The sequence below is a fragment of the Myotis lucifugus genome, unplaced genomic scaffold (assembly GCF_000147115.1).
Source record: "Myotis lucifugus unplaced genomic scaffold, Myoluc2.0 scaffold_167, whole genome shotgun sequence".
NCBI lineage: Eukaryota > Metazoa > Chordata > Mammalia > Chiroptera > Vespertilionidae > Myotis > Myotis lucifugus.
The window spans coordinates 2,794,640-2,813,977 of NW_005871215.1; the positions used below are offsets into that span (position 1 = coordinate 2,794,640).

The 19,338-nt window shown below is 46.4% G+C and overlaps 1 protein-coding gene across 3 annotated transcripts; it reads left to right on the top strand.

Annotated features, from left to right (window-relative positions):
* Window positions 1-217: 217 nt before the first annotated feature.
* Window positions 218-15,481, top strand: FOXM1 (forkhead box M1). Of its 3 annotated transcripts, none has more exons than XM_023759939.1 (9): window positions 218-356; window positions 3,221-3,804; window positions 4,411-4,562; window positions 5,948-6,139; window positions 7,260-7,388; window positions 8,282-8,326; window positions 8,930-8,996; window positions 9,189-9,364; window positions 13,526-15,481. In XM_023759939.1, the coding sequence occupies exons 2-9, from the start codon at window positions 3,303-3,305 to the stop codon at window positions 14,549-14,551; spliced, it is 2,289 nt and encodes a 762-aa protein (XP_023615707.1). In that variant the 5' UTR covers window positions 218-356; window positions 3,221-3,302; the 3' UTR covers window positions 14,552-15,481. The 3 variants fall into 3 exon arrangements, with proteins under 3 accessions (XP_023615707.1, XP_023615705.1, XP_023615706.1); XM_023759937.1 differs by having other exon boundaries at window positions 219-356; window positions 8,927-8,996; XM_023759938.1 differs by having other exon boundaries at window positions 219-356; window positions 3,256-3,804; window positions 8,927-8,996.
* The last annotated feature ends 3,857 nt before the right edge of the window (window positions 15,482-19,338 follow it).

Here is a 19,338-nt window from a genome sequence, read left to right on the forward strand (position 1 = left end):
AGCGTCCGGGCCGCTGCTCCCCCAGCTGCCGCCGCGTTCGACCTCGGAACGCGGAGACAAGGGCCGGCGCCGATTGGCGACGCTCCGTCACGTGACCGCAACGCTCCGCCGGCGCCAATTTTAAACAGCGGAACAAACTGAAAGCTCCGGTGCCCGACCCCACCCCCGGCCCCTGGCCCGGGACCCCCTCCCCTCCCGGGATCCCCTGGGATTCCCCACCCCTCCCGCACCGCCGGGGATCCGGCGGGCCTGGCGCGAGTCCCTGCCCGGCGCCCTGGCTCGGCCCCCGGGCTGGAGGAGCCCGGAGCCCGCCCTAGGAGCCTCATACCAGCGGAGACGGCGACTGCAGTTGGGAGGTGAGCGGGAGCCAAGGAATGGAGGCTAAAGCCGGGTTGGGGCGCCCGCGGGGAGCGGGGTCGGGGGCCGCGGTCAGGGGGTCTAGCAGCAGGGCTTGGGACCGGAGTGGAGGTTTGGGGCCGCTCAGGAAGGAGGTCTGAGCGAGAGTGCACATTTTTTTCTGCATCCAACCCCCTGTCCTGACCTCATTTCTTTCTCAAAGCGCCCCTCGGCCTTCCCTGGAAGTGTGACCTCTGCACCCCGCCCGCAGCCTTGGAAGGGCTCTGGTGGCCTCCTTTCCTAGGCAGACTGTGGCTGGGGTGAAGATTGAGCCGATTGTGCATTAAGTCAAAGACAAACCTGCTTCCAGGTGCTCTCCCCATTATACCACACTGCTTCCACTCTCGCCTCTTAAAGGACCCTTCTCTTAGTTCTTGAGAACCCTGCAAGGTTTCCCTGGTCAATATGGGGGTGGGGTCAGAGGAGTCACTCTGGAAAGCTCCTGGGCTAGATAAAGTGTTGACAAGATAGGAAGAGGCTGGTCAGAGTAGAAGGGAAAATTAAGCCTTAGGAGGTGTCTTTTTTTTGGGGGGGGGGAGGGGAATAGTATCTACTGATTGATGGGGGAGGGAGAGAGGCTTGAGATACGAGGTAGAAGTAAAACTGAGATTTGAAGGTAGAGGAAACCCAGAAATAAAGGAAAGGGAGGAGGAAAAGTGGAAAGGGCAGATGGCAAATGTCATGAATGTGATGATCATTTTTAGGGCCATATCAGAGGTCCTATAAAAGAGACAGCCCATTCCTTTGTCAAAGTACCTCTAAATAAGATTGCACAATTTTACATAATGGTAGAGTATTCTATATATCTATTAAAATCAGCAAAGCACAATTTTTTAACAGATAAAACTATTTTTTTAACATTACAAAATTACCTTATATTGATGGCAGCACATTTTAGTAGGAGATGTGGACTATAGTCTTGGTCTGGAAAAGAAATTAACACAGTCACATGCTTAGAAAGTTAAAATGTGAATAAGCACCTGCAAGTACTAGAATGTCACTATATAAATATTTTGCAAATTGTGAAAGAAAAATGTACTTTTTAAAAATATATATTTTTTATTTCAAAGAGGAAAGGAGAGGGAAAGAGAGATAGAAACATCAATGATGAGAGAGAACCATTGATCGGCTGCCTCCTGCACACCCCACACTGGAAATCGAACCCACAACCTGGGCTTGTGCCCTGATCAGGAATCGAATCATGACCTCTTAGTTCATAGGTCGACACTCAACCACTGAACACCGGTTGGGCAGGTTGTTTTTTTAAATCCTCGCTGGATGATATGTTTTTATTGATTTTTAGAGAAGGAGAGAAAGAGAGAGAAGCATCAATGTGAGAAACATGGATAGGTTGCCTTCTGTATACACTCCAACCAAAGATCAAACCCGCAACCTGGATATATACCCTGACCAGGAATCGAACCCAAGATCCTGCTGGTGCATAGGCTGACACTCCAACCACACTGGCCAGGGCAAAATGTACTTTTTGAAAATCAGTGCAAGCATACTAGCCTATGAAATGAATGGTACCCCTTCTTGCTATGCAGTGCACAGTCTGCTCAATGTTACCATGAGCCTTGAAGTGAGCAGCTTTCCTTTTATCTAAGGTCTTTTATTTTTATTTTTTGAGATGCATGAATCATTTTAATTTGCTGAATGTGTGTTATGTGCCGTTGAGTTGGCTCCTACGCCTGATGACCCTATGAATGAGTGACGTCCACAATGTCCTGTCCCCAACAGACCTACTCAGTTCCTGTAGACTCATGCCTGTGACTTCCCTCTTTTTTTTAGAGGACGTTTATTAAAGCTGAGGAGAGTGAAACAAGGAAGGGCCTAGGATAGAAAAAGCAATAGGAGAGAGACTAGGTGCTTTGACTCATTAATAAGTCGGAGAAAAGGGGGCCTTGGGGACAGGTTCAGGGGGTTTGCCTAGGACCAGCTGCTATGGCTCACTGCTCCCTGGTTGCAAGTCTAGTGTGGTCTCTTAGAATTTAGGGGATGCTTACCTGTGGGGGAAGGGAAAGACTCTGGCATGCTCCTGGCAGGAGAGCGCTCCCCTTTTATCTGAGGTCTTGTGAACTGGGGATGTTCCTTCAGTGATGTGGAAATAGTGCAATGGTACAATCTGCCTTTCTCTCTTGAATCTATTGGCACTGACCCTTTTATTTATAAACTAAGATGTTATAAAAATATAAAGGCTCTATCCTAGAATGGATTATGGGATCAGAGTTTTGGACGCCACCTTCCCAGTATTCCTGTCCCTACAGTCACTGCAAGCAATCTGAATTCTAGTAGGCAATACTGGTCATTTCTACATTTTGTATGTGCCCCACTTATTTCTGCAGCCAAACATTCTCAAGCTTCCAAAAGACCTTTGGCTGCATTGACTTAAGTTCAACTCAACCCCACTTTTCCCATTAAAATTGCTTCTGTTTGCTTCAGTTTTAGCTTTCTTTTGTCAGTGGAATTCATCTCCTTATTGTCTGAGATCTTAACAAAGGCCCAGGGAGTGTTCACTTGGGCCTTTGGGCTCACGCTCCTGGTCATAGGAAGAGGAACACCTCTCTCTAATACAGCGGTTCTCAACCTGTGGGTCTCAACCCCTTTGGGGATCAAACGACCCTTTCACAGGGGTCGCCTAAGACCATCGGAAAACACATATATAATTACATATTGTTTTTGTGATTAATCACTATACTTTAATTATGTTCAATTTGTAACAATGCAATTGGGGGTCACCACAACATGAGGAACTGTATTAAAGGGTCATGGCATTAGGAAGGTTGAGAACCACTGCTCTAACAAAACCTTCTCATCCTCACAGATTTCTGACTTCCTGCTGCTCCTTGCACTTTCCAGGGTCCATTCTTGTGATTCTCAATGGAGAATGAAAACATAGATTCATAATGAAAACCAGCCCCCATCGGCCACTGATTCTCAAAAGACGGAGGCTGCCCTTACCTGTTCAAAATGCCCCAGGTGAAACATCAGAGGAGGAGCCTAAACGGCCCCCTGCCCAACAAGAGCCTGGTCAAGCACAGGCCTCCAATGAGGTGGCAGAGTCCACCTCTTGCAAGTTTCCGGTTGGGATCAAGATTATTAACCACCCCACTATGCCCAACACCCAAGTGGTGGCCATCCCCAACAATGCCAATATCCAGAGCATCATCACAGCATTGACCGCCAAAGGAAAGGAGAGTGGCAGCAATGGGCCCAACAAATTCATCCTCATTAGCTGTGGGGGAGCCCCCACTCACCCTCCAGAACCCCAACCTCAGGCCCAAACCAGCAATGATACCAAGAGGACAGAAGAGATCACCAAGACCCCGGGACCAAAACCTGCAGCTACGGATGGGAATCTTCCTAGACTACCTGGAGCCCTTCTCGGGCAGAGATGGGAGAACTGTGGTATGTGGTCTGCAAGGCAAAGGGGTGAGGAGCTCAGCCTTTCCCTTTTGGTGGCAAGGACTGCAGTCAGTCATGTTGATGCCTACAACAGGTAGCATGTAGCCTGACCCAGGGGAAAGTCATTCTGAAACCTTCACCCAGATCCTTTGGGCACTGTCCAAAGGGTTGTAATTATCATTTAGCACTTCTAATTGCCTTCTTTATATTGGAAAAGGATTTCTGTATTGTTTTTGTTTATCTCTCCCATTGACTGTATAAAGAAGTAGGGATCTCTATCTATCTTAATAAAGGAGAAAACTGAAGCATGAGGAGGAAAAGTGGTTTTCTCTGTGCAGATACTTATAAACTCTTTTATAAGGTGGCCTTGACGGATCGCTAAGGCTCAGTGTGGCCCAGATTGAAATGCAACTTGAAACTGTGCTCCTGAATTTCTCCTGAGATCCATAATGGGGTGGAGTTCCTGGGTGCCACAGTAGATTCAGCATGTATTCCCTTGACCCTGAGGATAGAGCTCTTGGAGAGGTGATCCCTAACCACCAATTTTGATGGACCTGCTGGGCATCAGATCAGGCAGCCAAGTGACATCTTGAATTATTTCCCCTCTAGCTGGCAGTGAGGCAGCAGGCTGCACTCTTAACACCAGCTTGACCAACATCCAGTGGCTTGGAAAGATGAGTTCTGATGGCCTGGGCTCCTGCAGCATCAAGCAAGAGATGGAAGGAAAGGAAAATCAGCACTTGGAGCCGAGTCAGGTTAAGGTGAACTGTCACTCACTAGGGACATGAGAGCCATGCAGGGAACTTCTAAGAAGGGAAATGGACCAAGTGGCCTATGCAGCAGAATTTCCAAGTTCTGGTATCAGCGTTCACTTAGTGCAATTCTGTTTAACCTTTGAGCTACCTTTCTGCTTGGGATCTTTCTCCCCCATCTGCAGAATTTCCTTGAGGGCAGATTCCTCTGGCTCAGGTATTCTGTCAGCACTGAGTTTAGTACTCCGCCCTAAGGTATTCAGGAAATGATAAAAAGATCTTAGTTTGGAAAGCCAAACTTTAAAGAAGCAACCCAACGGTATGAAAGAAATATAGCATTCTTAACCAGATAGTTTTCTTATATGTTACTAGAAAATAAAGTGAGTTAGATGTTAATTTTAAATATTTCCCCAGCAATCAAAATTGATTTGACCTACTTGTGTGGCTGGGGTTGTTTTTTTCACAGTTGCCACACACCTGGATTCTGTTGTATATCCCTTTTAATCATTCATGCCACAACCTTTAAAAGTGAAAATTTGCATGGATATGTACATAAGTAAAAATTGAGCTGTTCACTTATAACTTGTATACTTTATGAAGTTATTTATATAAACGTATCAAATAAATATAAACTTACAAATATAATAAAACTCAATATTTTTTTAAAGCTTAATATTTTGAAATGTGAATAATCAGATCCTTGCCTAAGACTTAGTCAAATTTACACTTTGTAGACATTTTTCTGTCCTGTACTCAGAAATATTTCTCTCACGCAAACATTGAAAGGAGATGGGTTTATTCACATCACATCAGGAGAAGGAATTAGAGTAAGACCTAGGTCTCATGGGCCCCAGGTCTGAAAAATGGGTGTGGTGGGGTTTTTTTTTAATTGATTTAGAGAGAGAGAGAAACATCGATTTGCTGTCCACTTATTTATGCATTCATTGATTGCTTCTTGTATGTGCCCTGACCAGAGATTGAACCTGCAACCTTGGCATATTGGAACGATGCTCTAACCAACTGAGCTACCCAGCCAAGGCTCCATATGGGTGTGATTTTGTATAAAATTAATGTTTTATACCCAAACTTTCCTGGGAGATTTCAACTACCAAAAACTGGACACTTATTATTGGGAAATATCTTCAACAAAATTAACAAAGACAGAGAAGTGGTTCTACATTGTTGGACTGGATTGGATCATCTCTAAGATCCTTTCTAATTCTAAACTTTTATTCTATGGAATAGTGGTCTGGGATGAGTTTGTTCCTAGTGTGATTTTTGTGGGATAAGAGGTTTCTCTAGGGAATGTTATTCAAGGGGGGCTGGAGGAGGTCTTGTGAACTCTTCCATGTCATTCCCTTGTCTTTCTCCCTCTGGTTTCTCATAACCCTCAGGTTGAGGAGCTCCCAGGAGGATCAACATCCTGGCAGGACTCCGTGTCTGAGCGGCCGCCATACTCTTACATGGCCATGATACAATTCGCCATCAACAGTACCGAGAGGAAGCGCATGACCTTGAAAGACATCTACACGTGGATCGAGGACCACTTCCCCTATTTTAAGCATATGGCAAAGCCAGGCTGGAAGGTACTGTGTTCCATAACAACCCACATGGAGGTCACTCTAGTCCGACAGTTTGTCTACACAGATGTCCAACACTTGATGTCTGGTGCTCTGAGAGAATATTAAAGGATGCTAGAACTTTAACCAGTTGTATCTTTTGGATTATGACTTGATCCTGCTGAATCCAGGCAAAATCATCAATAAGAACTCTGCAGCCACTTGACCTGTCACTACCTAAGGTTTACCAGGACTCTTCCATGTAGCACTGAGCCCAGTTTTGTGCTACATTGAACAGCAGCTGGAGTGACTAAGTAGCTTTCTGAAAAGATCTTTTAAAAACAGTGCTATCTGTGAGGCTCATGATTCACCTCCTCTAATGTCACATAATATTTCTAGAAGGCAGGGATTTTTTTTCATTTTATTCATGGGAAAACAGATGCCTGGGAGTCACTAGGTCACACTACAATGTCAGAGCCACAAATCAGGTCCTTTGACATACTCAGCTTCAAGCCAAAGTTTTTTGTTTTGTTCTCCCCACAGTAGAACTTTTAACTTCACATTCTTACCTCAACTAAATTTCCAAGTTTCTTATTTCGTTCTTTTTTTAAAAAATATATTTTTATTGATTTCAGAGAGAAAGGGAGAAGGAGAGATAGAAACATCAATGATGAGAGAGAATCATTGATTGGCTGCCTCCTGCATGCCCCCTACTAGGGATCAAGCCCACAACCTGGGCATGTGCCCTTGACAGGAATCGAACCTGGGAACCTTTAGTCTGCAGGCCAACGCTCTATCCACTGAGCCAAACCAGCTAGGGCCCAAGTTTCTTATTTCTTTACTCTCCTAAATTGCTATTGATTATTGCTTCAAAGTCTCATTCCTCTTTTCTAGCTCTTGACAGCTATCCAGGTCTTTTCTTTAACACAAACCTAAGAAATGGTATCGCCTTTATCCCCGTAGGATAGATGGGTTTATGGCTGAGGTGGACGGCTCTGCAGTGTGGAGGTAGGGATAGAATTGGACACTCGACAAAGTCTGTGCTGGGTACAGTGGGTGAGGCCTGAGGCTCATATCCCCTTAGGAAACATCAAGGGTGATGTTTCTGTAGCTAAAATAGCTGATAACCGGTTGTCTCTTCTTTCAGAATTCCATTCGCCATAACCTTTCTCTTCATGACATGTTTGTTCGAGAGACGTCTGCCAATGGCAAGGTCTCCTTCTGGACCATTCACCCCAGTGCCAATCGTTACTTGACCTTGGACCAGGTGTTTAAGGTGAGTGTCCTGGTTTCTTCTAAATGGGGCCAGAGTTGGAGGTTGTAATATCCATCTCAAAAAGAAACCAGTGGTCCTTGTCATGATCTTATCTGATCTGGGGAGAGTTAGATGCCAGCTGGCCCATAGGTGATTTGCATAAAACTCAATTAAGTACAGTTGACAAATACCAAATGACCCACTTTAGTACTAGACCAGGCCATAGAGAGGACTACTTGGATCCACATAAGAGGACTTCCCAGAATAGCATTTCCCTAACTGCCCTGTGGATAAGAACTGCCTGGGATGCTTATTAAAAAACAACTGCCCATCCTAGCACGTCTGGCTCAGTGGATAGAGCATGGGCCTGCGGACTGAAGGGTCCCAGGTTCAATTCCTGTCAAGGGCACATGCCCTGGTTGTGGGCTTGATCCCCAGTAGGGGGTGTGCAGGAGGCAGCCAATCAATGATTCCCTCTCATCATTGATGTTTCTATATCTCTCCCTTTCCCTTCCTCTCTGAAATCAATAAAAATTTATTTTAAAAAAAACCACACAACTTCCCAAGCCCCTTTCTTGGGGCTTCTGATTCAATGGGGTCTAGGATGGGCCCAGAAATATGTTTTTTTAACAAGCTTCTCAGGTGATTCTTACAGAAAAAGTCTAAGAAACCTTGTTTTTTAAAAGCCCTTCTTTAGGCTGGAGACCAGAAACCGAGCCAACTGAACAACTCTTTAGAAGTGATTGTTTTGGGATTTCAGAGTGCCCATAACCATTCTGTTGGGAGGGACAGTTGACCAGGGTGGCCCTCAGCATCAGGCAGGAATAGGTGTTTTTCCCAATGTGGTCAGATTGATTGACCATGCTGGTGGTAACTTCATCTCATTTCTCTCCCACAATGCCTGCCCACCACAGCCACTGGACCCAGGGTCTCCACAATCACCCGAGCACTTGGAATCAGTAAGATTCTTTCCCTCTGGCTCGGGGTTTGGCCTTATTTTCCTTTCACTGCTTAGCATGGCTTTAGCGGACAGGGACAAGACTGCCAGCCCTAAGTACAGAGCACCAAGCTTCTGGAGTGAGGAAATGTGTGACTGTCACCTCAGCTCCCCAGAGGAGGGCCCACTTCTCCTTCCCCTCACATGGGCGACCATGAAGGTGCACTGAGCAGAGCGGGCGTGGCAGGAGGACATGCCATGGGCTTGGTGCAAGACAGCAACCACAGTGCATGGCATAGGTCTGGCAGGAAGCAATGTTTTCTCTCACTTTTGTCCTGGCTTTTCTTTGTCACTCTTAGAACTACATGCCTTAGCATCCCCTGGGGGTGGTGAGGACACATGGATGAGGTGCTAGGACCTGTCACCATAAACCTGTGTGCTGCCCACCTTTCCCATTAACCAGGCTTGGTGGCATTGCTCACCTGCATCCTCCCAGAGCAGCTTTGTTTTCTGGGCTGTTGGTTAGCTCAGTGCATAGTACCAGAGCAGCTGGTGGGTTCTCCCGCCTCCTCCCCTGCCTTATTAACCCAGGTTTCTCTCTCTTCCTATCTGCCACATACAGCAGCAGAAACGACCCAATCCTGAGCTCCGCCGGAATGTGACCATCAAAACTGCACTCCCACTGGGCGCACGTTAGTATGGGAGAGTGGGCCTCAGACCTAATCCTTGTTCTGGGGGCATATTTTTAGGGGATCAGACTCTGGGATTCTGTGCCTCGCTCAAAGGGATCTGTGCCTAGCTCAAAGGGATCTGAGCACAGCTCCTGGGATTGAGAAGGGTGTGTCTCTGGACCCATACCCCTTAACTCTCCTATTTCCCCCCAGGGCGGAAGATGAAGCCATTGCTACCCCGGGTCAGCTCATACCTGGTACCCATTCGGTTCCCAGTGAACCAGCCACTGGTGTTACAGCCCTCGGTAAAGGTGCCATTGCCCCTGGCAGCTTCACTCATGAGCTCAGAGCTTGCCCGCCACAGCAAACGAGTCCGTATTGCCCCCAAGGTGAGTGGCTTCTGTTTTCCTCTGAGGATTATGTGCATTGGACCTACATTTGCAACTGTACTCTACTGAGTGTTCCTTGAATAGCTTATAAATTAAGTTGGGTAGGTAAAACAATGGAAAATTTAATAACATATAAAAGCTAAAAAGGAATTTGACTACAATGTAAGTGTTGTCAGAAGGCCCAAAATACCTGATGAGTGTGTAAGAATTGGGACAAGGTTGTTATGATACACTAGTGGCCCAGTGCACGAATTCATGCACATTGAAAGGAAATTAACTAGAAGAAATATTTTAATATCGCTATTCGCCCTTTCTCTATAATAGAAGTGTCAACCAAATTCACTATCAGCAACGACAGATGAAAACACATGCATGCAATTGGTGCCAGCAAGAGCTTTTTATGTGTCACACATGCGCGAGTTAACTTAGCCTTTTATAGATAGAGAACAAACTTGCTTAATTAGATCTGCTTTCTGATTTAGCTAAACTTTTTCCAGCCCAGTGAAGCACCCCAATTTCTCTTTGAGGTAATTGTCAGCAACAGAGCAGTAAATATCAACACGATGCAGATTATTATTGTAGATCACACAGGGAGAACAAAGGGTAAAATATTTAACTGCAGCAGTGTTTGACTATATTCTGCGAAGTGAGAAAACCTCAAGTCATTTTCAAGTTCCACCATTTCTTACTTTTTTTAAGTCGGGTCAGGTTTCTAAGCTTTCTAAATCTCCATTTTCTGGCTAATTAAAAGAAAAGAGGATTCTACCGAGTCTCCTATCTACCTACTCCAGGACTTCTGTGAGGATCAAATGAGATGAGGCATGGGAAAACGCTTCACAGACATTTGGTTACAGTGTAAAGTGTTTCCATCTGGCTATAAGCAAGTGGTATTCCTGGGCTGAAGAAACTGCAAGGAGGCTAGGTCACTAGGGAGAGGAAGCTACTTGATGTCATTACTCAGACAGAGGGAAGGACACTTAGCATATTAGCTTTTTATATAGATCAGTAGTTCTCAACCTTGGCTGCACATTAGAATCACCTGGGAATCTTTTTAAAATCCTGATTTCTGGGCCTCATCCTCTGGAAATTCTGTTTCTTTGTTATGGGGTGGGGCCACAACATTACTAACAAACAGAATTTCCGGAGGATGAGGCCCAGAAATTAGGATTTTAAAAAGATTCCCAGGTGATTCTAATGTGCAGCCAAGGTTGAGAACCACTGATATAGATAGATAGATGGGCTGGGTGGTTAAAGAAGAATTTTCAAATTTTCAAAAAAGAAAAATCTTTTTCTTTAAAAAAATATGTTTTTATTGATTTCATAGAGAGAGGGAAGGAGAGGGAAAGAGAGTCAGAAACATCAATGATGAGACAGAATCATCAATTGGCTACCTCCTGCAAACTCCCCACTGGGGATCGAGCCTACAACCCAGGCATGTGCCCTGACCAGGAATTGAACTGTGACCTCCTGGTTCATGGGTCGGCACTCAACCACTGAGCCACACCAGTCGGGCAAAAGAAGTAGGTCTTAGAAGTGGATTTGGGTAAACAGATAAGAGTGGAGAGAGTATAGAGCAGCCGTGGGCAAACTACGGCCCGCGGGCCAGATCCGGCCCGTTTGAAATGAATAAAACTAAAAAAAAAAAAAGACCGTACCCTTTTATGTAATGATGTTTACTTTGAATTTATATTAGTTCACACAAACACTCCATCCATGCTTTTGTTCTGGCCCTCCGGTCCAGTTTAAGAACCCATTGTGGCCCTCGAGTCAAAAAGTTTGCCCACCCCTGGTATAGAGTCAGGAAATGCCAGTTTGTACCCAGTAATAGTGGAGTAAACTGGTCAGTCTAGCTCAGGGTTTCTCAGCCTCCATACTATTGGCATTTAGAGCTGGATAATTCTTTGCTGGGGGTGGGAGGTAGGAGTGCTGTCCTGTGCACTGAAGGATGTTTAGTGGCATCACCTGGTCTCTCCCCACTAGGTGCCAGGAGCACCACCCCCCTACCAACCATGTAAAAATTAAATTAAAATGTCCCCAGACATTACCAAATGGCCCCTGGTTGATAAGCATCATTGGTCTAGTTTGAGCGGAGGGTAAGTTAAGACCATATTTTGATGGGCAACCAAGTCTGGACCTAACCCTCCAGAAAAGTTTTTGTGAGCAGAAGCTCATCTGTAACAAAGTAGGGAAAAGGCGCTACCCCCTTCACTGAGATGGAAACAGAATGGGCTCTGGAGTTTAGAGACTTGGGTTGCTTTTTAAATTATTTTAAAATTATTTAAAATATATGTATAAAATGATACGTACCACCATACATAATTTTACATATGTACTTTAATATGATTGTAGCATGTATATTGTTTTTGTTTTAATGAAGTCTTTTTCCCTTTTTCTTCTTTTTGCTTACCCTTTCCCACCTTCATCCATATCACCCCTGCTCCTCAAATAACCAATAATGACAATTTACTCTGCTTTCTTCCATATTTTTATCTATTTTTAGTATAATAGACATACATATATAGTCATAGCCATTTTTTATTGTTGACAGTATTACAATGTCCTCCACTTTTCCCCCTTTAGCTCCCCTCCACATAGCGCTCCCCTAGCCATTTTATTTACTTAGTTATTTTTCAAAATATATTTTTATTGATTTCAGAGAAGGGAGAGAGAGATAGAACATAATGATGAGAGAGAATCATTGATCGGCTCTCTCCTGCATGCCCCCACTGGGGATCAAGCCCACAACTCAGGCATGTGCCCTGACCAGGAATTGAACCGTGACCTTCTGGTTCATAGCTTGATGTTCAACCACTGAGCCACACCAGCCAGGACCCTCCTAGCCATTTTACATATACACACACAGCACATGGAACATTGAAAATGGGATTATATTACAAGTCACCTGGCACAGCTCTATTTCATTGTCTTTTTTTGTTATTGTTGTTAATCCTTACCTCAGGATATTTTTCCATTGATTTTTAGAGAGAGTGGAAGGGAGAGGGAGAGACAGAAAGAAATATCAATGTGATCGAGACACATTGATTGGTTGCCTCCTGCATGCACCCTAACCAGGGCTGGAGAACCTGAACCTAGGTATATGCCCTTGACTGGAATCATAATTCATTGTCTTTTAATGGTCACATAATATTCCATGGTGTGGCTATGTCATAATTTTTCAAACCATTCCACTTTTATGGGCTATAACATTTTGTTTCTAATATTTTTCTCCTATGAACAGCATTGCAATAAATATCTTTGCAAGTATTTTCTTACTAGTGCTTTTATTTCTATGGAAAAGGGTCCCAGACATGAGATTGCTAAGTAAAGAGGTATTTTAAATTTTATTAAATATTGCTAGATTGCTTTTCAAAAAATCTGTGATAATTCACATTTCTACTAGCAATATATGACAAGACCTATGTCTTTGCTAGCAATTGGCATTATTAATCTTTTTAATATTTGCCCATCTAATGTACATAAAATTATTTCATCTTTCTTTGCTTATTAGTAAGTGTGAGCACCTTCTTGTTATGTTTATTCACTTGGGATTATTCACTGTGAGATGCTTATTTATGGATGTTGCCTATTTTTTATAGGGTTCTGTTAATAATTTGTGCTAATTCATTTTATTAAAATATTAACCTTCTGTCTTTTAGGCTGAAGATTTTTTTTTACTTCCATTGTTTGTTTCTTAACTGGGTTTATGGTTTCTCTTGCCACAGTAAGATTTTACATTTTTATGTAGTCAAATTTATCTCTTTTCTCTCTTACAGCTTCTGGGTTTCCAGTCTTGGTTAAGAAGGTCACCCTCAGATTGTACATGTAGTCTCCTAGATTCTCTTTCAGGATTTGTATGGTTTTAATTTTTCTTTTATCTTTGTATATGGTATAAAAGAGGCATCCAACTTTATTTTTTTCTCAGCTAGATACTAATTATGTCAGCACTATATTAAATGATCTACCTTTTCCCCCTGGAATTGAGCTACCACCTTCATCATATATTCTCATATTTAATAGTTTTTAAGAATTTAAAAAGACAAAAAGAGGATTAGTAGCAGCATGTCACTTATTTTAGTCATCATCTTATGTCCCTCCTGGTGACTGGGTTGAATCTCAAGGCTTCAAGAGCTCCCTCTCATCTTGTCCCTACTTCCCTTTCAGGTGCCGCTAGCTGATGAGGGGGTCGCTCCTCTGCCCACTGCAGGGCCAGTGAAAGAGGAGAAATTCCTGCTTGGAGAAGGGCTGTCTCCTCTGCTTCCAGTTCAGCCCATCAAGGAGGAAGAAATACAGGCTGGGGAGGAAATGCCACACTTAGGGAGGCCTATCAAGGTGGAGAGCCCGCCCCTGATAGAGTGGCCCTCGCCGTGCCCATCTGTCAAAGAGGAGCTGTCTCAGTCCTGGGAGGAGGACTCCCCTCACTCGCCCACTCCAAAGTCCAAGAAGTCCTACAGTGGGCTCAGGTCCCCAACCCGGTGTGTGTCTGAAATGCTGGTGATTAAACGAAGGGAGGGGAGGGAGATGAGCCGGTCTCGAAGGAAACAGCACCTACTACCTCCCTGTGTGGATGAGCCTGAGCTGCTCTTCTCAGAGGCCCCTGGGACTTCAAAACCAGCCACAGAGCTCACTCTCCCTTCAGAGCCCTCCCAGCTTGGCTACTCCCAGGAGGAGGGAGGACCTTTTAAGACACCCATTAAGGAGACGCTGCCCGTCTCCTCTACCCCAAGCAAATCTGTCCTCCCTTTGAGCCCTGAATCCTGGAGTCTTACACCCCCAGCCAAAATTGGAGGGTTAGATTTCAGCCCAGTACGAACCCCTGAGGGTACCTTTGGCCCCCTACCTGACGCCCTGGGGCTGACAGATTTCAGTACCACCCCACTGAAAAGTATCCCCCTCTTTGACTCACCCCAAGAACTCCTCAATTCTGAGCCCTTTGACCTCAACTCAGACCCCTTTAGTAGCTGTTCCCCCTCAGAAATGGAAGTCCCCAAGCCAGACTACCCCATGGTTGGGGAGCCACAGGTTGCCAGCCTTCCAGCCAACCGTTCCCTGACAGAAGGCCTGGTTCTGGACACAATGAATGACAGCCTGAGCAAGATTCTGCTGGACATCAGCTTCCCTGGCCTGGAGGAGGACCTGCTGGGCCCTGACAACATCAACTGGGCTCAGCTCATGCCTGAGCTGCGGTAGAGACCTGACCTTACCCTTGCTGCTCAAGCTGTCCACTCGGCCATCCAGGAGTGGCTGGGCCATCCAAGGTCTGAGTAAGGACAGCAAGCAGGGACTGTCCGCCCTCTAGCCCCACCTTGTTATGCCAAGGCAGACATCGTGCCATAGTCACCACTGGGCCCTCTACAAGCCTCAAGGCCCTGGTATCTGAACTCTGTGCCACCCTATGCTCCCCTAGAGAATCTGATTCCTCAATCCCCCTGCGAGAGCTGAAGGGTGGGCATAGCAGAAACAAGGATGAAAAGAGATTAGGAACTCCCCAAACTGTATTGTGCCCAGCAGTTTCACCTTCCCTGTTCCTTGCAGGGTGTCCTGTAAATAGTGTATATGCTCCAAATTATCCTCTAATTTTAAATGTAAGCTTATTTCCTTAGATCATTATCTACAGACTATCAGAAGGTGGGTAGGATGACAGGGGTTTCACTTTGCTTCTGTTCCACGCTTTCCTCCAGGCCCAAGTTGCCTGCCTCAAGGGTTCTTTACTGTAGGCACCCAGGCAAGCAGGTCGGCTTGCCAGAGCGCCTTCTACTGCTCTTCCCTCCCACCTCCCCATGTTTCCAAGAAGAAATCCTGGTAAAACTGTCTCATAATGTGTCAAGAGTTGAATTGGGAGTGGGGGGTGGATGCATCTGAAGCAGAGTGTGGGCGCCCAGCTGTGTGCCCATGTGATGTTTCTCTGATAGTGCCCCCTAATCATGCCAGAGAGACTAGCACTGATGAGAACCTGGCCTGAGGCTTGAGGAGGCTAAAAGGGTCCTGACCTGCCTGGCTTCCTTAGCTTGCACTGCAGCTTTGCAAAGAGCCACCTGGGCCCCAGCTGGCCATATGCATGTGAGCCAGCGCAAGAACACTACTGTAACTACTCAATAAAATCCAGGGTGTAAGAGTTTCTCTCTGTGGTGTGTTGGCGTCTGGTCCCTAAGCTAAGAAGGGATTGGGAAAGGAAGTGGGTGATGATGAAGATGGGCAAGCAAGGTCTGAAGACAACACGAAGCACTTGAGAGTGCAAAGGCCTGTGGCATAGACCACCTCCCATACGGTACCTGCACAGGCACACAGCCTTTCTAACACAGAGATGACTTTTCCCAATAATGGTCCTGTACAGCCAGTCCCCACTAAGGGAAAGGAATACCTGGGGGCACACCTTCCAGAACATTAGGAAAGGATGAGCCCAGTTACAGGTGCCTCATGACCACCTTTACCTCCAACCCAAGGCCTGAAAGCCAGCCTGTCCTGCTTTTGTCCGCAGGCCTTCCTAGGCCAGTCCCTTCCCAGAAGTGCTCCCATTTCCATCTTTCACAGTCAGAACTTGTCTCATCCCCTGGCTCTGGGCCTGGAGCAACCAGGGCCCAAAGGACTAATGAGCCCTCCTCCCTGAGGCACCGCCCAGGAAACAGCACCATAGCAACCGGGCAGCAAACAATGCTGCCAGTAAGGTCTTTCCTATAAAGCTGCCCCTCCTGGCAATTAGGCCCAGAAGAAGAATGGCTTGTAACCCAGGAAGATCACTCAGAGGGCAAAGTAATCCATCCAATGCCAGGAAACCTTTCTTGCAGGTAGGGGCCAGGGCCCCATCTCTGAGACCTACCTTTTTGTACCCCACTGGGCTAGTGGCTGTCCCCCTGGGTCATGCTTTCTCCAAGGCAGCAGATCTCCAGTCTGTGAACTCCCGCTGTCTTCCTCCCTTAGTTCTATGGTACTGTGAACACGGAGTTCAGAAGAGAGGAGAGGAGAAGCCTGGTTATTAGATCTCCTGGGCCATTGGTCACATAGTAATGATTTAGGGGACTGGGCCCAAGAAATGGGAGTTTGGGGAACCAGAAAAGTCCTAGGACTGGACTGGCGGGAGAGGCATTTTTGAAGAGCATAGTATCATGATTAGTGCCGACAAATGGCCACAGGCTTTCTGGGTGAGTTATTTACTGTGTGAGATATTTACTGTGTCTTGCTTTTTGCATCTTTGAGATGGGGACCGTAACAACACCTGCTCACAGGGCTGTGAACATTAAGTGAGATGTGGACAAGTACTTAGCACAGTGCCTACATATTTGCTACTGTTTATTTCATGGGGGTGTGGCACAGAAAAGGGAAGGGAGGAAGAGCCTAGGTGCTTTCTATGCTTGCTTGTATTTTAATGAGAAGGGCAATGCACCGACGACAGGGAAACGAGCAATGGGAGGGGTCCTGGTAGAAAAGCACCCAGGCTCCCTTCTCTGAGGAAAGACTTGCCTCCTACACTTGGCTTGGTTAGGACATCTTCCCTCAGGCTTTCCTCAGGCCCGATGTGCCCATTAGGAGCATGAGTTCCTCAGCAGGATTGGGGGGCCCCAGAATGAAGAGGATGGGTGGAGGAAAGAAGTGAAGAGTGGGAAAATCCAAGTTGAAAGAGGGTGGGAAACCAACCCCAAACCTGGCAGGTGGAAAGAGAACAAAAGATCAACAGTCTATGGCAGTGGTTCTCAACCTTCCTAATGCCGCGACCCTTTCATACAGTTCCTCATGTTGTGGTGACCCCCAACCATAAAATTATTTTCGTTGCTACTTCATAACTGTAATTTTGCTACTGTTATAAATATCTGATATGCAGGATGTATTTTCATTGTTACAAATTGAACATAATTAAAGCACAGTGATTAATCACAAAAACAATATGTAATTATATATGTGTTTTCCGATGGTCTTAGGCGACCCCTGTGAAAGGGTCGTTCGACACCCAAAAGGGTCTCGACCCACAGGTTGAGAACCGCTGGTCTATGGGAATAATACAGAGCCAGCCTGCCTGCTGCTGGGCAGGGCCGGAAGGGAGACACACTCCCTGCCAGGCCGCCAGTGCCCCAGGAGAGCCCTGGTGTGGAGGAGGCCGGCAGCTCCTTTCCTCTGGGCCGCTCCCGGGAAGCAGAGGCAGAGTGCCCCACGCTTCCTTTGTCCCTCTCTAGATGTGCCTGGCCGAGTCCCTCCCAGACTACCGCACATGGGCTCAGCGTGAGTTTCTCCTCACGGATGAGCCCGGGGAATTGCCTGGCTTCACCCGGCAAACCTACCACCAGCTGGCCCTGAAGCTGCCACCCTGCACAGACATCAAGTCCAAGGTGCGCCACCGAATAATCCACCCTTGGGCGGATAAAACCAAGCACACCTGGGGCTTTCACACGTGGCTTGACGTGGGGCGCTTGCCCGCCACCTTTCCCAGCAGGCCTGACAGACCCTATGATAGCAATGTCTGGCGCTGGCTGACCGACTCCAGGGCCCACCGCCATCCCCCAGCAGAGCCCGCCATCCCCCCACCCTCCTGGATGGGTCAAAACAGCTATCTGACCTTCATCAGCTGTACTCCTATCTTCTTGAATGAGAACCTGAAGAAACAGGTGATCTTCAGGACAGTGAAAGAACTAAAAGAAGTGGAGAAACTCAAGCTGAGGAGTGAAGCAAGGGCACCTCCACTCGACACCGATGGCAACATCCTGCCGCCAAAGAACTTCAGGAAGTAAGAGGAGCTCACCCACCTCCCCATGTTCAGGTGACCCCCCGCCCTCTGATTCCTGTTTCTGATGTCTAATTGGAACTCTAACTTTCCCACCTCTGAAAACTAAACACTCTTCTGAATGTATCTGGAGGAAAGGGAAGGAGGCAAGGGAAAGACAGCCAGGGGAGGGGCTCAATCATTTATTTACTTTTTAAATATATTTTTATTGACTTTTTATAGAGAGGAAGGGAGAGGGATAGAGAGTTAGAAACATCGATGAGAGAGAAACATCGATCAGCTGTCTCCTGCACGCCCCTACTAGGGATTGAGCCTGCAACCCCGGGCATGTGCCCTTGACCGGAATTGAACCCGGGACCCTTGAGCCCACAGGATGATGCTCTATCTATTGAGCCAAACTGGCCAGGGCCTTTCTGCCTTTCTGAAGGCTTCTTACCCTTTGAGCTTTCATTCGTTTTCTCATGAAGCCTTCCTGGGGGATATATTTAAAAGAAAGGCAGAAAGGAGGGGATGGAGGACTAACTGGTGTGAGCAGAGACAGGAATGCAAAAGGACTTATTCCAGAACCCTGCAGCTCCCCCTCCCCCACCCCATCGTGGGAACTCACAGATATTGCCATACTGGGTCCAGTCCAGGCACTGGGCATGAGTGGCAGGAAAGGAGGAGAAGAATAAGGATAGAATGTCTTAAATTCCGATCCCACAGGCATTAACAGAAGCATTGTGGGGTTGAAGGGGGAGGCTGTGGAGATCTGCAATCTTTAAAAAAAAGCCAACAATTGGTGATTTTGAGAGATTATTTATTCAAGGCCTTGGCTTCTCTCTAGTGTCCCTGCAATGAAGATTTATTATTATTATTTTTTAATATATTTTTATTGATTTCAGAGAAGAAGGGAGAGGGAGAGAGAGATAGAAACATCAATGATGAGAGAGAATCATTGATTGGCTGCCTCCTGCACGCCCCCGACTGGGGATCGAGCCCGCAACCTGGGCATGTGCCCTTGACCGAAATTGAACCCGGGACCTTTCAGTCCCCAGGCTGACGCTCTACCCACTGAGCCAAACCAGCCAGGGCTATTATTATTATTTTTAATTGAATTCAGAGAGGAGGGGAAAGGGAAAGAGATAGAAACATCAATGATGAGAGAGAATCATTGATTGGCTGCCTCCCGCATGCCCCACACTGTGGATCAAGCTGCAGGTCTGACTGGGGATGGAGAGGGTGGTGGTGGAATTGAACTGTGACCACCTGGATCATAGGTTGACAC

Excerpts from the sequence above, each read along its gene's own strand:
- FOXM1 (XM_023759937.1), top strand. The coding sequence starts at position 3,303 with ATGAAAACCAGCCCCCATCGGCCACTGATTCTCAAAAGACGGAGGCTG. Across the intron at positions 7,389-8,281 it reads CCTTGGACCAGGTGTTTAAG|CCACTGGACCCAGGGTCTCC; the intron begins GTGAGTGTCCTG and ends TGCCCACCACAG. Across the intron at positions 8,327-8,926 it reads CACCCGAGCACTTGGAATCA|CAGCAGAAACGACCCAATCC; the intron begins GTAAGATTCTTT and ends TGCCACATACAG.